The 19,462-nt window shown below is 34.2% G+C and overlaps 1 protein-coding gene across 2 annotated transcripts in view; it reads left to right on the forward strand.

Moving 5' to 3' along the window:
* The window catches only part of LOC117325502 (ubiquitin carboxyl-terminal hydrolase 24-like), a 75,672-nt gene that overhangs the window by 2,675 nt on the left and 53,535 nt on the right, over positions 1-19,462 (forward strand). Inside the window, exons 4-26 of one of the 2 annotated variants that reach the window (XM_033881762.1) lie at positions 66-209; positions 696-818; positions 1,174-1,209; positions 1,434-1,499; positions 1,785-1,925; positions 2,347-2,505; positions 2,976-3,090; positions 3,495-3,598; positions 3,753-3,860; positions 4,484-4,579; positions 5,344-5,505; positions 6,296-6,379; positions 9,422-9,571; positions 10,456-10,587; positions 11,497-11,608; positions 12,712-12,788; positions 13,178-13,318; positions 13,746-13,799; positions 14,324-14,436; positions 14,724-14,901; positions 16,517-16,615; positions 17,052-17,165; positions 19,050-19,076. In XM_033881762.1, the coding sequence (XP_033737653.1) occupies positions 66-209; positions 696-818; positions 1,174-1,209; positions 1,434-1,499; positions 1,785-1,925; positions 2,347-2,505; positions 2,976-3,090; positions 3,495-3,598; positions 3,753-3,860; positions 4,484-4,579; positions 5,344-5,505; positions 6,296-6,379; positions 9,422-9,571; positions 10,456-10,587; positions 11,497-11,608; positions 12,712-12,788; positions 13,178-13,318; positions 13,746-13,799; positions 14,324-14,436; positions 14,724-14,901; positions 16,517-16,615; positions 17,052-17,165; positions 19,050-19,076 (2,535 nt within the window). The remainder of the gene's footprint in view (positions 1-65; positions 210-695; positions 819-1,173; positions 1,210-1,433; positions 1,500-1,784; positions 1,926-2,346; positions 2,506-2,975; positions 3,091-3,494; positions 3,599-3,752; positions 3,861-4,483; positions 4,580-5,343; positions 5,506-6,295; positions 6,380-9,421; positions 9,572-10,455; positions 10,588-11,496; positions 11,609-12,711; positions 12,789-13,177; positions 13,319-13,745; positions 13,800-14,323; positions 14,437-14,723; positions 14,902-16,516; positions 16,616-17,051; positions 17,166-19,049; positions 19,077-19,462) is intronic. The other variant, XM_033881763.1, reaches the window with a different exon arrangement.

Below are 19,462 nucleotides of genomic sequence, written 5' to 3' on the forward strand. Positions count from 1 at the left end.
AAAAAGAACACGTTTACCTTGTGTTTTAATTTTTTTTAAAATGACATCTTTTTCTTTTTGTGTAGCTGATGACATATTCTGCTGTTCATCGATGGAACGGAGAAATACAAGAGGGGATATTTAATATGCTGCAGCTATTTATTGACCTAGTGGCCACGCGGCTACAGTACTTACCAGTGCCTATCAACCTCCTAGATGTCCTTCAAACAGTAAGATGGCACTTCATTGTAAAATATTTGCTCTTAGGTTTAATTTTAGAATTACCTAGATTAGTTTTCATAAGCGGTATCATTAATCTGGCTTAGTACTACTGATTATCAGTCTGTCATTGTTCTGGGGACACATGATCATTCACATACAACTGCGACACAGTTTGAATGTGAATACCTCTTTTGATGGCAGTGTTGCAGATTACAATTGGTTTTACATCAAAACATTAAACATAATTTCAACCCTTTCTTTGTCATGTAGCACATTTTCCTTTACATATCTCATATACTGTATCACTTGTAATTGTCAAAATCTTCATGTAAGTATATATTTAGAAAGACACATACTGCGGTACTAAAATTGTGCGTTGATACCCACTATACAGAGTAATGGCCCTTTGTTCACAATGTGTCCCTTAGATTTGTTAAATATGACATGATGTGGGGGACTTGTTTTTATTAATTGAATAATTAAATTTCTTTCAGGCTTTCAACAAGGACACAGAATATCACTACAAGAATCGAACTCGAAAAGATAGAACTTACTGGGATGACAAACTGGAAGGGGGACAACTCTTCACTACCAACACCAGCTACAAATCTGCTCAGGTCATTTAAGATATCTTAATACTTACACACGATGCTTGTTTAAAAAATGTTGACAAATCATGCTTTGACAGATATATTATGTTTGCAAAATTTCATGATTTTCAAATAAAACCAGTCTCCTTAAACATCTCTATCACAAAGCTGTTCTTCATTATTCCAGTTACCAGTATTGTGCTGTTACTTGTTAGGGACACTTTTCTAGGCAAAGATATTTCTATGTCAGACTGTGTAATCCAATGATTAAATTGGTGTGTGGCATGTCCTACTATATAAAACTAACATGCCTATTTGTGTTGTTTTGCTGTCAAAGCTTGAGATAAGGTATATTTACTTCAGGTTTGATTTCTATTGACAGGATACATACGGCTGGCTGTCCCATCTGATCAACAGGGTAAGTATATTTCCCAATAATGTTCCATCCTTGTTAAATGATATTCTCATGCTAGGATTTAGTATTCCCAGGCCTGTTTTGATATTCTACTGTCAAATAGTATTGTATGTGTCTTTTATCACAGTCAGGGTTAATTGTCTTTTGATATGATGTGTGTTGTTTGGCTTAAGATACAATTGAAAGACCTTTATGTAATTATTTTATGTGTTTTTTTCAATATGCAGTTTGCAATGAAAAAAGGTTTGGAGCATGTGAAGAATCTGCTGGAAAATGAAGAAATGGATGCTCCAGTATGTATATTTCTATCAATGCAGTGCAGAGTTTTGTTTATGTAAGGAGTTGTTAAATGTTCAATAATTTTCAACTTTATTATCTGAAATTAATGGTTTTAAAATGTTTTGTACAAAAATTCAATATTTTTCATATTTTTATAATGTATGCTTTTTGAAATACTGACAGGTACTGTTGTAGTCTTAAAATCAGTTTTAGGAGAAGTTAATGTAAATCAAGATCCAAAAGGTGTCCTGTTTGAGCTTTCTATTTTATAAACATAACACTTCATATCTGGTTTTTAGTCGATGGCAGCCCTTCTACGTCCATTTGGGACTTGTGCAGAATTCCTCAATCCTGGATCTGTGTCGGAGATTCTGGCTCCTGGAATGGAGAGATCCATAAAATACGTCCAGAATCTAGAAGAGAAAGACTTCAAAGAAAAGGTTAGAAAAAACAAACCAAAGACATATCATTGTTGATATTCTTCTATGAATTTAAATATTAGTGATTCTTTTACATTTTTGAATAGGCTTTTATATGCAAATAATTTTATGCAAATTTTTGTTCAAGTTTGACACAAGAACGTTAAGGTAACCAGCTTATGAGGATATACATGTTAATGTTTTCAGGAATGGAGAAGTACCCTGGTATTAAAACTAACTTAATATTTTTTGTATACATGTATTTGGAAAATTCATAAGAAAGTTACATATTTATATTACTCAAGTATTTGAAATAGTAGATGTGAGTATATGTAGAGGTGATATGTTGAACATAGTTGATATTCTAGGTGTGAGTACATTATATCTGAAAAGTTTCTTGGTTAAGTTAGCTAATTTATGAGTGTTATGTTTCTGTCAACAGAAGGTGGGTTATGTCTCGGATTTACTAGCTTCTATGAAGCTGTTATGTATCCAGATGTGGCCACAGCACACCGACTCCCTGGACGACCTGCGACTTGAGATTGCTCTACGAATGCTCAAGTCTCCACATTTTAATGCTAAAATGAACTCCCTTAAAGAGGTAATATAGTCGTTCATGGATACTGTCTTCAGTTAACTTCAAACTGTCAAACATTACTCCATAAACATTACTCCATCATTCTGGACAATGTCGACTACACCATCACCTTAAGTAAGGACCAGCTTGAAAGGTTACAGAACACAGTGGCTTTTCATGTTGGCCTTCAATTAGTTATGGCATTTTTGTCTAACTACTGTATAATTATTTTCAAGCAGACCTTTTTTTTTAGAAATATTGAAACTTTAAGAACAAAATTACTAGGCATTAGAGGAAGTTATGACCAAATTTTATGAAAAATACCTCCATTTTGGTTCAAACAAGTAGTGAAACTGAAAAAAATTAACCATTAAAAACCTTTATTATTCACTAATACTGAATAATGTGCATCATAATAATACATATTTGGCTATTGATATATTGATATGATGTGGAATTGTTTTTCCAATTCTGTTTATAAAACTATTTTCCAGGTATCCAAATTGATAGAGGAAGCTGCCTCCAGTAAAGTGCCTAAGACAGCCATTCCATCTCGAAAGATTTCAGATTGGCTTGTGGAACACAAAGTTTTGTCAATAGCTTTAGAAGGTAGGTCTCCATTTAGAATTTCTAGAACATCCGTCGCCTGAAATTCGGAAAAATAATTAGGACACTGTATAGAGTTGCCTTTAAGTATTAATCGTGACTTTTGTTATTGTGTTCATCATTCTATCTTCCTTAGTCTGTTTACAAATTCATTTCAGAATTAGTTGTTTCATAATCCAGAAGTGGGTGATCAGGTGGCTTACAGTAGATATTTTACTCCCCTCTCACTGAGGAGATGTAATATAAATGTAATATAAATAACTTTATTACATTTTTACCAGTGAAATATCTAAAATCCTCTATTTAATTTTACCCCCACTTTCTCTCCTCGTGACTGGTGAAATGTATAGGTGGGCTATGCAGGCTTTTTGGACCTCTCGTTGTAAGACTTATCTTATTGTTGCCAGGTAACATAGACCAGACCCAGTACTGTGATAAAATAAAGGGGATAGTCGACTACATTGGTGCCGAGTTATCCCTGGATGAGCTGACTATGATCTGGAAAATGCAGGTCTGTAGAATATTTTGTACTTTTCATAATTTCTCTCCAAATGCTTTTGAACATTAATCTATCATAAAAAGCTTCATTTTCTAAATGAACTATTTGCAGGTTAATTTCACCTAGTTGTCTACAGTGGCCATGTTTTTAATTGTTTCTGTTGCAGTTACGACAAACAAACAATGTTACAGACAACATCCATTCCATCATCGCGGCGGCAGCAGTCAAGTTTGATCACACACTACTCGATCACTTGTTTCTACTTATACACATGGTATGTCTGTCTGAATGGGTATACACATGGTATGTCTGTCTGAATTGGTATACACATGGTATGTCTGTCTGAATGGGTATACACATGGTATGTCTTTCTGAAAAGGTCTTCTGTATTCATTCTAACTCCAATTAACTTCCAGGGAACATTATGTCAAAGGCTTATAGTATTCTAGCAGTCGGTAGCTTATACTAATATATTCCTGCTGATGAAGTTTATTCTGTGGAAATTATTTTACTGATCGATGTTTTTATCTGATAAATTATTTTACTGATTGATGTTTTTATCTGTTAAATTATTTTACTGATTGATGTTTTTATCTGATAAATTATTTTACTGATTGATGTTTTTATCTGTTAAATTATTTTACTGATTGATGTTTTTATCTGATAAATTATTTTACTGATTGATGTTTTTATCTGTTAAATTATTTTACTGATTGATGTTTTTAACTGATAAATTATTTTACTGATTGATTTTTTTATCTGTTAAATTATTTTACTGATTGATGTTTTTATCTGATAAATTATTTTACTGATTGATGTTTTTATCTGATAAAAAATTATTTTACTGATTGATGTTTTTATCTGTTGAAATTTAATGCAGAAAAATTCATCTTGTAGAAATGGCAAGAGGATAATGATAAGATGCGTGAAAAGCTGTTAAGTCTGATTGGAAAAATCGGACGAGATGCAAGAGAGGTCAAAAGCACAACGCGGGTAAGTAAACAGTGTTTGTGTGAGTCTTGTTGTATTTCAATAATCAATCAACCAGAAAAAAATATTCAAAAAGAGGGGAAATGAAGTTTAAGATTGTTGAAGTTCCTTGTTGGGTTTGTGTCAGCAAAGTTTTTAAATTGGTTGATTCTCAATCTGGATATGCAGGTAATGGCCTTCTAATTAACCATCTATGTTTTCTCCAGGATTACTCCTGTTTCATCCCCCAGTCTGATAAAACGTTTGCATGCTTCCATCTGGGTCAACAAGTGTGATTAATATCAAAGTTACATCACTTGTTTTACGATTTTTGTAAAATAAATAAAGTTTGTTTTTTTAAAATAACCTTTAACCTCAACACATATAGGAATTCCTTTTCACAACACCTGTTGGCTCTGTCTGGTCACCTGGTCTGTATAGAAGACTGGTGACACCCTACTAATTAACATTAGAGCGCCAACCACATAACCTCAGGTGAAGATCCGAGGTGTGGGTTTGACGCTTCCTACCCGTGTTGGTTTGTGTTTCTCAGGAAGCTGAGGAACGGGCCAGTCTGATCTGTCTTGGTTGTGGTGTTGAGCAAGACACTTTACCCTTATTGCTCTTGATGACATGCAACCCCAACTTGCCCCCTGTATAATGTTCAGTGAGGTAGTCACCAACTACTACAAGGAGACCCCGCCTCAAAATGGCTGTCTGTTCATTGGACGATAAACACATTAAAACAAACAAACAAACAAATACTAATTCACATTTGACCTGTACAGGTATTGGAGTTATTATGGGACTTGTCACACCTGCCAGCCCTGTCAACACACCTGATAGAACAAGCCTTGGAGGAACACCTGGCCATCCTCAGTGACTCGTTCAGTGTCAAGGAACACGAAAAGAGGAAATACGTTGTCAAATGTGTTGAGGACATTAAAAAGGTATAATCAAATATAATGTTAATTCTTCTTAATGATTGTTTCTGTGCTCAGATAGGCCACCATATAATTCTGTTCTGGTATGTTTTGAATTTCATGTTTGGAGACAAATTTGGAGCAGGGAAATATACTGAAAGAAAAAAGAAACACAATTAGAAATTGCCCAACTTACTACAAGAAATAAAAAGATGTTATAGAATGTAATAATGGTGTAACTGATTGATAGGGAACCACATCCTTTTTATATACGGTAAACCTCCGGTTAGTTCGAACACACATTTTTTTCTAGAAAAACAATAATTTTTTTACCATCAATAGTTTGAACTCGGCTGATTTATACAGACCCACAATTCGAATAGTTCGAACTTGGCATACGAGCCGATTAAAGCTTGGCATGTACGAGAAGATTTAAAGTTAGATCGGTCGGTCTCGGAAAATGAACAACATATCGTATCTACAGACATTTAAACTTTGTGGTCATGTACTTCACTTATTTCGTGATCATTGAAGACCAAATTTTACAAATAGACCATTCATTAATACCTCATATTTTACCGTTAATATTCAGTAAGCCTATCTTGAATGTTAAAACATCGTGTGCACCCGACACCAAAACAGAACTTTAGGCCCCAACTATGTATAACATAACATCCTATCAAGATAGAACAGAGTATGGATTCGACACCTAGTCTATATACGTATATTACCGTATTAACTTGAAATTTTCATTTAACTAATTCTGACAGTGATTCTTTAAAATATAATTTGGTTAATTGTTATTTTTTGCCTTTAGGGTGCTTGTGTTCTTCCCGCTCTGAAACAGCTGCTACACATTTGTAAAAACATCTTAAAACAGTGCATTCAGAAGTCGGACAAGGTAAGTTATAACAACTCTTTTGTACAATGTTTATTGTTTAAAGAAAGCAATGTTTAATTCAAGATTACCCTCCTGGACACAATTTTTTCAAACATGAACAAACATATTTTTCATGGTGCCTTGCTATATAGATAGACACTTTCAAAAAAGAAAGACTACAGGCCAGTGGAGAAAATACAAACATTTGTTCAAAATATGAAAAAGCAAAATATGTAAATTAAAGATGGCTGTTATTTATCTAGAATAAGGTAAATATCGCTATAAAAGATTGTTTTCATCAGATGCAAATTGTTTTTCGTTAGGTTTTCAGTGTAAATGGTTGTTTTAATTAGAAAAGAAAGTTTTTACAGATAATCATTATCACAACATCTTTGTTTAACTTTTTCATTATTTTTTTTTTCCATTGAGGATTTGAAGTAGAAGAGAAGTAGAAGTAGAATAGAAGTAGAAGTAGAAGTAGAAGTAGAATAGAAGTAGAAGTAGAATAGAAGTAGAATAGAAGTAGAAGTAGAATAGAAGTAGAAGTAGAAGAAGTAGAAGTAGAAGTAGAAGTAGAAGTAGAATAGAAGTAGAAGTAGAATAGAAGTAGAAGTAGAATAGAAGTAGAAGTAGAAGTAGAAGTAGAAGTAGAATAGAAGTAGAAGTAGAATAGAAGTAGAAGTAGAAGTAGAATAGAAGTAGAAGTAGAATAGAAGTAAAAGTAGAATAGAAAGTAGAATAGAAGTAGAAGTAGAATAGAAGTAGAAGTAGAAGTAGAAGTAGAAGTAGAAGTAGAATAGAAGTAGAATAGAAGTAGAAGTAGAATAGAAGTAGAAGTAAAAGTTAAAGTAGAATAGAAGTAAAAGTAGAAGTAGAAGTAGTAGTTCCCAAATATGGGCCTATGCAGAGATAATGTGGAAAATGTGGGGTTGGCTTATTCCCAAGCATATAGTTTTAAAACCGGTAAAATATGGTAAAACACATATTACAGCGCTGTGCGCTGAAGTGTGTACGGTACTTTTTCAATAGTAGTACAGCAACTGTTGATTGTATTGAATCGCCAACCGATAAGCTTGAAACAATGTATCGACCTTCCTGATTGGTTCTGTGCCGAAAGAGGCGGGGCGAACACGGAGTATGTACTGTACCAGGACCGTGACTGTGTATACACGTGTCCTAGGCTCGGTTATAACCGGAACAAGGACGTTAAGCCCCATCAATCAATCAATCAACTGTGTATACACACGTGTGCGATTATATATAATTACATGACTATGCAAAACAACGACAACTTTTACGTTAAGTTTTAAGCATTTAATAAAGATCTGGTACTCGTTGAACACATGGGTTGTTACACACATATATATGCCATGTTGTTATGAACAACTTATATGATACCTTCCGTGATAATACATATCCACACTGTCGGAAAAATCCAGACATGAACGAAGCAGGGAAATCCAGAGCATCTTAAATACTTGGTTTACATTTCTTTTTGAATTCGATGAATTCCATAACATCTTGAATCACCTTTTTACTTTTCAGTGGTTTCCGTTTGACGATGGGCGCTAAAGACTTAGTCGCATAAAAAATCTTCATAATTTTGCGACATCCTGATTAGACAAACCGGTCTTATCACTGATGGCTGAATATGAGAGTCCTTCTGAATGTAGATTATAAACAGTTTTTTCTCGTTTTTTTATCTTCACTTTTCCCTCTGGTGTAAACACGGCCCTTGGAATTTTACATGTTTGAAGTAGTACGTTATATGCGTACCGTCGTGTACACCGTCTAGACCTATAGTTTCCCTGTTTTTTGTCAGACATGTAAGTAACCAAGGTGATTTGCATTACATGTATAAGCTCACAACTACATGTGTATAACTGCAACTTGCAAGGTTTAACCAGCTAAATTTACAATATATCTAATATTTATACATTTAAATGTTTATTATGCAGATGTTCTTTCAATATGGACAACACAGTCAGTGTATTTGAAAATTACGCACGTATTGATTGATGATCGTCAAGCTAACCAGCCCTTCGAACTTTGTCACCAGCTGACCAGGTCGACCCTTCAGTTCGGTGATATATTTTCCCAATACACTGATTTGAGAGTGGGAAAGTCCATTGTATAGGGTAGATAGCATTTGCACTTCCTTTCACACCTCGTGTACAAGCTAAACTATCTGGGTCACGATAGCGATTCAGTTTACATGTAATTTGGAAGGGTCAAACATCAGACAAAACTGGGTTCCGGAGCACAGGGGCTTGGCACGATGGTGATGACGTTCCATATATGTATGTATAGTATATACATAAAGAATACATGGTCAGTGTCTTAAAATATAAGCTGTATTTTGGCGAGGGTAAAGAAATCGCCACTTTTGTCTTTCTGTCCCGAGCCAGAAATACAGCTTATATTTTAAAACGCTGACTATGTATTCTATTTATCCTCCAACAGTCATGAAAATAATCATCAAAAATAATCATTTTTATGTGAAACGGTGTCAAATATCACAGAAATATGTTCGTCTTTTAAACGTAGTTTCACTTTGAAGTAGGTCAGTCGAACTGACGCACGTGCTAAGATTCCAAAATACAGCTGTTTTCCGTCACTGCCGTATATACAGCAAAAATATATATACGGTGGGTGTATTCCGACAATGCGGTGGCAGTTGCAGGATAAATTCATATATGGACCTTCATTTATAAACTTGTCACTGAATATTTCACTTGAAGAACATTTTCATAACCGCCATTCTCGCAAGTTTACTCATGTGCACACGAGTGCTGAGAAAGGTGTGTGCATTCAGTTCGACCAATCAAATCAACGCTTACTCAGCGCGATCGACTTTGTTAGAGTACTGTCGATACACAGTAATGTAGTACCAATACCTGTCGTACTTGTGTTACACTTTGACCGTACACACTTCAGCGCGCAGCGCTGTAAAGAAATTGGTTATTTAATAAACATGTACATATATTTCTGGTATAAATCTGTATCTTACATGTAGATAATCCTCGCCCTATATAGTGTATGTACATTATCATCTGTTGACAGGGTATTCTCCATGAACTCAACAAGAACCATGATGTCATCAAGCTTGTCACCAACAGTCTTGTCAAGTGTCACAAAATGGCTGTGGCTTCAACAGGTGATGGTCAGCTAGGTCAACACACCCTTGTTGATGGACGCTACATGCATTCTGAGGTCAGTCTCTTGATAATTTTGTGAATTCTCATTTTTTTCTCTAGTTCCTCCAAAAGCCTTTTGATATACATGCGTACTGTTTATTAAAATTATATGGTCCAACATTAATCTGATATTTTTTTGTCCTGAATTGTTTTTCTTAATATATGTAACCCCAAATGTTTTCTTTTGATCAATGAATCTTAAAGTTTTCTGTGGAAATTAATTTGGATTGATTTATTTTGAATAAATGATACTGAATTTGGATTCGTATACAAATACATTGAATTTTATTAATGACATTCAAGAAGGCTGATATACATTTGTATTGGACAGAGATTGAAATTGAAAGAAATATGCTGGGATATTTTGATTTTTTACAACATAATAGAAGTATTATCAACATATATATCAATTGATAAATTTCTGAAACATTTCTTATATCCACTGTACCATGGAATATTACCCTTCATGTGTGACATCTGTTTTCCCTTGGTGTTAATTTTGGTATTCACACACCGTGATATTTATACTGTCTGTTGATAATCACTATGGAGATAAATTCAACTGTACCAAAAGTGTCAGTTTGCAGTATTGTCATCTTAATGTTATAGATGTTATTTTCAGGGATCTTACATAAAAATTGCAAAAATAGAGACATTAAAATTTATGTCATTTTTGCTCTAAATCCAATTAAAAATGAAAACATGGGAAAAAAATGATAAGTAATCTTTTGTATAGTCATCAAGTTTGATAGAATCACTGGTCAATAGGAAATCTGAGTACTGTATATCAAGGTTTGTGTCTACTCAAACTGGAAAGATGGAAACAAGTCAACAACAAACAAGAAACAACATTAGTAACTAAATGAAATAATGTAATATTTTTTCTATTTTTTTCTACAGTATGTTACCAACCACCTAAGTTTTCTCCAGTACATGTTACAAGAGGGTGCCCTCTATCTTCCATGGAGCAGGGCACGAGATATATGGGGCACCTTGATCGGCAGTCCCGAGGCCTGTGACTGGGACAGGGAGGTTGGTCAAAAAAACAAATCATCAAAATTATTTTATTGTTATTAGACTACCATCATCAGATGGTGCGCTATTCAAATCACCTTGCGCCTGTGGTCCCTCGTCTGTTGTTTGTCCCTAACAGTCCTTGTTAATGCTATTTCTTGAAGAGTACCAGACGGATATTCCTCAAACTTTATGTGTAGGTTTCCCTCGGTCCCTAGTTGTGCTATTTAAATTTAGATTTTTGATCAGAAAAATAAAATGGCCAATATGATATGATATTTCCTACATTAGGAAGTTTCTTTCCCTATTTTATAGAATTATTCAAAATTAAACAATGCTGTTAAGTGTTATTTTAGTACCGTAAGGGTTCAGTAATTTATGAAATATCTTTCACTGTTGAGGTGTAAATCTATGTACAGAGGAAAGTATTGTAAATAATGTTGATTCCAAGGAACTCTGTATTTTGCTATTTTTGAGGATAAAGTCCAATCACAAAAAATATATCCTAATCAGTATTGTTACCTGGTTCTTAATTTCTGTGGATTTGGTAAAACTGAAAATTTAAACAATTAAAAAACCTTTACAGTATGCAAAACATTCTTAACAATTTTGTAATTCCTCTACAAGCTACTGTAGCTGTACACTGACTGACCTTTACTTATCTCAGCCAATCAGGACTCATCATTTCTAGGTCCCTGTTATGTATATTTCAGGCCCCCATAATGTATATAGGTCTTAACAATGTAATCAGAAGCCAGTAATTTGTAATATATAAACTTTGCATGTACATCTTGTTTCAAGAAATAAGAAAGAACTTGAGTTATTTATTAGATACAAACTTGGTTTATCTTCATAAATCTTGATTTACAGACCTGAGTTATTTATTAAATACGAACCTGGTTTTTCTTCATGAATCTTGATTTACAGACCTGTTATGACTGGTTCAGTCATGGACTCACCGACCTAGAAATGGAAACACAGAGTCAGCTGTTCCAGAAAGAGCTCTTAAAACTGGACCCTGCAAAACTCAGTGAGAAAGGTATCACTTCAAATTAATCACATGAACCAGCTATTGGTGGTAAAGATGATGTAAATAAACTGATCAGTACAAAAACAGCACACACAGTATAGAAATATATCTATTGAATACCCAACACATGGAAGAATTAATAATCATGTTATAAAAATGATCGCTTATAAGATTAAAATTTACATAACAAATACAGAGGCAGACCACATGGGGATGCATTTAATGATTTACTCACTTTCTACGTTCTTTTTTATCTAAATTAAAAAAAAAAAAGACAGAATCTCATGCTTAGCTTTTACTTTGTGTTAGAGATGTAGCTTCAAGATCTAGAATCTTGTATTCGTTGCCATTTCATATGAGATTTAGGATAAGAAGACTTGTTAAGTTATCAAACCCTGGGTGAGATTAAATCTAACATATCCTGATAAGCTTCATAAACCTTCTATGAAGTGGAATTACCTGTATGATTAGGATACAGTGTATTCCTCAGACCGTCAAATATATATCCTACAGGTACTCCTGATGAAAACAAGAAAAATTTGCGAAAGTAGAAATTTATCATGGATCTAGGTTTTATGATTACAGTATATCACTTAAAAACAAACAATGGTTATAGCTGTCACTGATTTACTTACATGAAGGTGACAAAGCCTTTCTCCTTTCTTAATCATAGATGTCAGTTCTGCTGACTGCCATCTTAAATTGGGTAGCAAAATGTACTAATAGATAGTCGGAAACCGCACCAAAAGACATTACTATTATCAGCTTCCTAAAAGTGATGTCAACGTTTTTAGTTCTTATTGATAGTGATTCAATATTTGGTGATTATAGTATTTATCACAATTTCAGCTGGTCATGATAAAATTATAGCCAATGTCAGGAGGATTAACAAAATCAATGGAGTTGACACCCAAGTACTTTCGAAGTTTTGTTTGGTCAAAAGTTACTACATATGATTATCACAGAAAATCTGCCTAATCATGGTAAATTGTACAAATGAGAATACATGATATATCCTTCTTAAAAAATTGAAATTTCCAGGATGGATGTGTGATCCATTTGCTTGCTGAGGTAACTAAGAATTAACAAAAATGTCGATTGTTTGATTTCAGGATTTACCTGTTTTAAAAGCTTCTTTGAAAACGTCAATAAATTTGAACATCGCCTTAAACCTGACGGAAATAAATTGGTAAGTGGAATATAACTGATATGTATACATAGAGTTCCATATTAACAGCTATTTTCTGGATGCAAATTTTACAGTATGCTGGTGATTGGGATGATTTATCTCTACATATCGTACAATGACAGACATGTTACCTTAGCTACAGTTACTGTGACCAGTCTATAAACTCGGGTAAGCTGAGCGAGACTTGATAAAATAGAGAATGAGATTATATTACATGCTGCTAGCACCCCAGGGATTAAACTAAAACTTGTGTCATATCATTTAACTAGGAGCATGTTGGCCACTCAGCAAGGAAATCATGGCTGTACAAATGCAACAACTCAAGTCCCATCTTTGTCCCTTACACAACTGTTTGGACTGCATTATATTTGTGAAATTGTTTTTATCAGGTTGTAGAAAAGAGTGAACTGTTTGGATTGGATTATATTTGGGAGATCTGTCTCAACACCCCAGATGAGTCCATCGCTAGCCAAGCCATCTCTCTACTTTTGTCCGTTCTCTACACAAACCTGGCACCTAGACTTAAAAAGGTATGGTACACTCTCTTTCTGTCCTGGCTTATCAGAAAATCTAATAACATATTTGACTTACCTATATGCAGGTAAATCAGCTACCACAATAAGAAACAATATGTGTTGAACTGTTGTACTTGTTACCAAAATAATTCAATGGATATGTATGAAAGCCTGAATTCATGCTGTTTAGTAAAGAAGCTAACATTATCTTGTTAAGTGATCAAGGTGACTGAGTTCTACTTCCTAATTACAAGGGGAAAGGTTTTGCTACCTGTCCTTGTCTGACGATGCTGGTTTTCTCCAGGTAATTGGTTTTCCCCCACATAAGACCCTTGGCGCACTTCCATCCAGGCAGGCCAACAGTGATGATGATGATGATGATGTTTATTTTGTTTTGGTACTTTTTGCTTCGACTAAAAAGCTGTCTTTTTGAATTTTATAGGACCCTGTGATACTACACAAAAAATTCATCGCTGACAGTAAGAGCAGACTAGAGGTATGTTTCTAGAATCAGTCTAGATAAAGAAAAGGAAAATAAGGAAAATCTCTAGTTTTGATTTGCTTACATAGAAATGCTTATTTCTTGAAAATGATTTAAGGTAGAAAAAGAAAATGTGGAGTTTCTTCAAAAAAAAGGAGAGCTGGCAGGCATGGAATACTTCAAACAATTTAAAAATAATTCCACATTATGCATCTGTTACTAATTTAAGTATAGATTAACTATTATTTCAATATAACATTAGTCATTCAGTTAGAGTGTAAACTAAGTTATCATCCACGAATATAAATACTGGAAGGTAAAGTCATGTGATCAAATTAGTAATACAAAATATACTGCTAAAGCATTGGTCAATTATTTAAAGTTTTAAAATCTGAGAAGTTCTTTAATTGTGATTTCACTACTCATTTGAGATTCATTAAATCAAAAATGTTTTAACTTCCTATTACTTGACTTGTCAAAATAAAAATCAATATGTATTAATAATAAAATTGTGACCGCTGAAATTTATCTATTTACAGGCGGCCATGATTGGTATAGGTGGCACTGTGATAGCTCAGTCAATCTCCTGGGCAACCAAAACTCTGACAGCTGCCATTGTACCAGAAGTGGCCAACGTACCTTTACCGTCTCGGTAAGATTTATTTTTGTTTTTCCAGCAATTTGGAGAATTTTCCTTCTACTATAACTTGTTATTTTTATAAAAAAAAATATGTTGATGTGATTCAGAAGTTATTGTTTCTAATTTGTTACTTAAAAACTTCAAAGACATTGAAATTCCATTTAAACAAATTATACTTCAATTACATGTTTATTTATTTATTTGTTTTATTTGAAATAGCATGTTATATTAAGGAATTACTTTTCATTCAAATGTTCTGCTCACCAATCTGTAGCCAATCAAAAATATTTATTGTTTAGGAACATTAAGCTGATGAACATTGAGCGATTGATGTGGATTGCGGAGGAGTATGTACTAAATGTCGAGGAGACTCACCACACGACACGGACCATCCTTCCTCATGGCGCATCCTTTCATGGGCATCAGATGAACCTCACAGTAACATCTGAGTCACCCAAACAAGAATTTCTTCTTGTGGTATGTAATGTATAAAGGCATTTGATTACCTGTCAATATTATAATACTATTATTTAATCACCTGTCAATATTATAATACTGTCATTTGATTACCTGTCAATATTATAATACTATCATTTGATTACATGTCAATATTATAATACAATCATTTGATTACCTGTCAATATTATAATACAATCATTTGATTACCTGTCAATATTATAAAACTGTCATTTGATTAATTTACCTGTCAATATTATAATACAATCATTTGATTACCTGTCAATATTATAATACAATCAATAGATTACCTGTCAATATTATAATACAATCATTTGATTACCTGTCAATATTATAATACAATCATTTGATTACCTGTCAATATTATAAAACTATTATTTCTGGTTGAGATGAGCATGGACATTTAATAACCTAAAGAGTTTGATATTAACCGACAAAGTACATAATTCTACCCAGACTTTGGTAATGAGTCATGTGATACATAATTCTACCCAGACTTTGGTAATGAGTCACATGATACATAATTCTACCCAGACTTTGGTAATGAGTCACATGATACATAATTCTACCCAGTCTTAGGTAATGAGTCACATGATACATAATTCTACCCAGTCTTAGGTAATGAGTCACATGATACATAATTCTACCCAGACTTTGGTAATGAGTCACATGATACATAATTCTACCCAGTCTTAGGTAATGAGTCACATGATACATAATTCTACCCAGACTTTGGTAATGAGTCACATGATACATAATTCTACCCAGTCTTAGGTAATGAGTCACATGATACATAATTCTACCCAGTCTTAGGTAATAAGTCACATGATACATAATTCTACCCAGACTTTGGTAATGAGTCACATGATACATAATTTACCCAGACTTTGGTAATGAGTCACGTGATACATAATTCTACCCAGTCTTAGGTAATAAGTCACGTGATACATAATTCTACCCAGACTTTGGTAATGAGTCACATGATACATAATTCTACCCAGACTTTGGTAATGAGTCACATGATACATAATTCTACCCAGTCTTTGGTAATAAGTCACGTGATACATAATTCTACCCAGACTTTGGTAATGAGTCACATGATACATAATTCTACCCAGACTTTGGTAATGAGTCACATGATACATAATTCTACCCAGACTTTGGTAATGAGTCACATGATACATAATTCTACCCAGTCTTTGGTAATGAGTCACGTGATACATAATTCTACCCAGTCTTTGGTAATGAGTCACGTGATACATAATTCTACCCAGACTTTGGTAATGAGTCACATGATACATACAGTTTTGGTAATTTTTTTCCATGTAAAGCTACCAAGTTTTTAACCTTTCGCAATTGCTCCTTAATTATTATTATATAAACCTGACTTCTGTGACATTAAGGTTCACCAGATGGTTCCTTAGTTGCTGTAAAAACATTAACTAACTTGTATCAAAAGGAATTTTTTCCCTGTCTACCACACTTGTTGTGATATTGTGACTGTTTATAAAAAGCTCCGACAGATTTGGACCATGTAAACATAAATGTTGAATGTTTGTTCCTAGATTTTTCAGTAATATTTTTGTTTGAATATTAATTAAAATGTTGTTTGCAGTGTCATAGTAATGAAACTCTTGGATCTATCCGGTCAAAGATAGCAAGTAAACTACGACAGGCTCCAGAAAACATACAGGTGGTCGCTCAAGACAAAATGGTATGGACGAAATGAAATTTATCTTTTATTTTTCCTCCAAGTCATGTATTAGAAGATGAAAATGATGTGATTTGTTCAATAAATTGTATTTTCAGAACAACAAATAGTACATATGTATTTTTAATGCTACAAATTGTATTTTCAAAGCAATTAGCTATGAATATCATTTGTTTTTTTGTTGTTTTTCCTTAGAAATATATAAAAGATAAAAATGAAAAGATTGGTTATTCAAATTGAATTTTCATATTGATTAATGGGAATTTTGAATTGGAATGAGTGAAAATTTAAATATGCCCAAATCAACATTCCTATGTAACATTAGTGTTAGATGCTTTGTCATTACTAGAATATGCACATAAGATTTTGCTTAATGAAGGCTGTAGACATTTAAAAGTAGAATTGCTATTGATCATTAGTAACAAATGTCATTTTTCAGCTGGGGATCAATGATGATCAGAAATTGTTGAACCAACTGGAAATTGAAGACAACCAGGTGATACAAGTACGACTATCTACACCCTCAGCACTCCAGTCCTCACAGGTCAAGGAAGTAAGTATACACAAACCAAGTACGACTATCTACATCCTCAGGCACTCCAGTCCTCACAGGTCAAGGAAGTAAGTATACACAAACCAAGTACGACTATCCACACCCTCAGCACTCCAGTCCTCACAGGTCAAGGAATAAGTGTACACAAACCAAGTACGACTATCTACATCCTCGGCACTCCAGTCCTCACAGGTCAAGGAAGTAAGTATACACAAACCAAGTACGACTATCTACATCCTCGGCACTCCAGTCCTCACAGGTCAAGGAAGTAAGTATACACGAACCAAGTACGACTATCTACATCCTCGGCACTCCAGTCCTCACAGGTCAAGGAAGTAAGTATACACAAACCAAGTACGACTATCCACATCCTCAGCACTCCAGTCCTCACGGGTCAAGGAATAAGTGTACACAAACCAAGTACGACTATCCACATCCTCGGCACTCCAGTCCTCACAGGTCAAGGAAGTAAGTATACACAAACCAAGTACGACTATCCACATCCTCAACACTCCAGTCCTCACAGGTCAAGGAAGTAAGTATACACAAACCAAGTACGACTATCCACACCCTCAGCACTCCAGTCCTCACAGGTCAAGGAAGTAAGTATACACAAACCAAGTACGACTATCTACATTCTCGTCACTCCAGTCCTCACAGGTCAAGGAGGTAAGTTTACACAAACCAAGTACGACCATCTACATCCTCAACACTCCAGTCCTCACAGGTCAAGGAAGTAAGTATACACAAACCAAGTAATTTCTGTAACAGCATGACTGGAGAGCTGAATATGTTAGTCTATATTGCTCATATGTCAAGTTTTGTTTCACATAAAACACTAAAATTTTGTCCTTAATCATGCATGTTTTGGAATTCAGAACATATCGTAGATGAATAATTTCAAGAATCCGCCTTTGAGAAAGGGAGGGGGCTTCTCTCTTCATTGTGTCCTTGACAAGGAATTCAAACCTATCAAAGTTTCAGTGTAAATGCTGAATTACTTTAGTATAATATTGTGTTTGGTTTTTGCTGCATCAAAGGTGTAGAAGTTACTTTTCCATATGGGTTGGACATTAAATAGGTTGCTTGCTCCTTCAACCATATTCTTTTTGGGGAGGACTGATTTTGCTTTAGGGACTTGTATCATTTTGATCAATGTTGAGAAGTTGCATTTATTTCAGTTTCTCGGAAAAATAGTGTATTGTTGTATGATACGGTATGTAAGTCAAATCATGATAAAGATACAGGATACTTAGATCTAATTTTCACGTAAAATATCTTTAAAAAATTGGTGTTAACCCCTTTAATGATTTAATATTGACCTCTAATTCTGTAAACATCGCCAATGAACAAGTTGCTTAAACAATGTATACAGATTTTTAGCTCATTCAATGAGATTAAAAAAAAAATAATATAGAATCATGTACAATGTCATGTACTTTTCATTTAGATGCTTCAGTGGTGTAAATGTTGAATTCATTTCAACATCTATTACTCGGAGAGGTGGTAAATTTTTAAGTAAAAAACCTATTAAGAAATATTCAATAAATGTTTCTGCTCTGAAAAGACACCTTTAGGACTTCTCTAAATCTGCAGTTGGTGAAAACATCTGATTATGAGTGAAACTCTGAGAAAGTCCTGCTACATGTAGCATCTTAATTCCTCCTGTGAAAACTAACTGTCACTTTGACCTGATAGTGGTATTTGCCTGTATATCAGTATGGAGAATGTGCCTTCTGTGAGACAACTGTCGTAAATCTGCATGGATAGACACTTCTCTTTACATGGCTCCCTGGAATGTCATACAATTATAATGTTTTTATGTTGGAATGTTTATATCTCTCTGGCTCTTTTTGTTGATTTGATTTTTTTTCCATTAACCAGATTCAGGAAAGCCTAAGAATAGATGAGGTAACTGCCTGTCCTACGTGTGCTCATTTTATATATGTACAGTATTCTCTGCTTCCTTTGTATTTCCACATTCTTATTGGCACGGATCTGTCGTCATTTATTTTGTACCTCTCTTATATATCCTGTTACTGTGTCACTGCTTTCAGATATCGACTAACAATCACAACAGATGTGTATTTATTTATTGTATGATTTAAAAACACAGAGAACAGACTAGCCTTCCACAGGGGTGTAACTGGCATTACTTACGTACACTACTGCTCTATTCATAATGGAGGGCCAGTGAGCTGATGCAGTGGTGCAGCATCTGTTGTCCATTGTCAGCCATCTGTCGTCTGTCATCTGTCGTCTGTCATCTGTTGTCTGTCGTCTGTCATCAGTCCTCC

The sequence above is a fragment of the Pecten maximus genome, chromosome 4 (assembly GCF_902652985.1).
Source record: "Pecten maximus chromosome 4, xPecMax1.1, whole genome shotgun sequence".
NCBI classification, from domain to species: domain Eukaryota; kingdom Metazoa; phylum Mollusca; class Bivalvia; order Pectinida; family Pectinidae; genus Pecten; species Pecten maximus.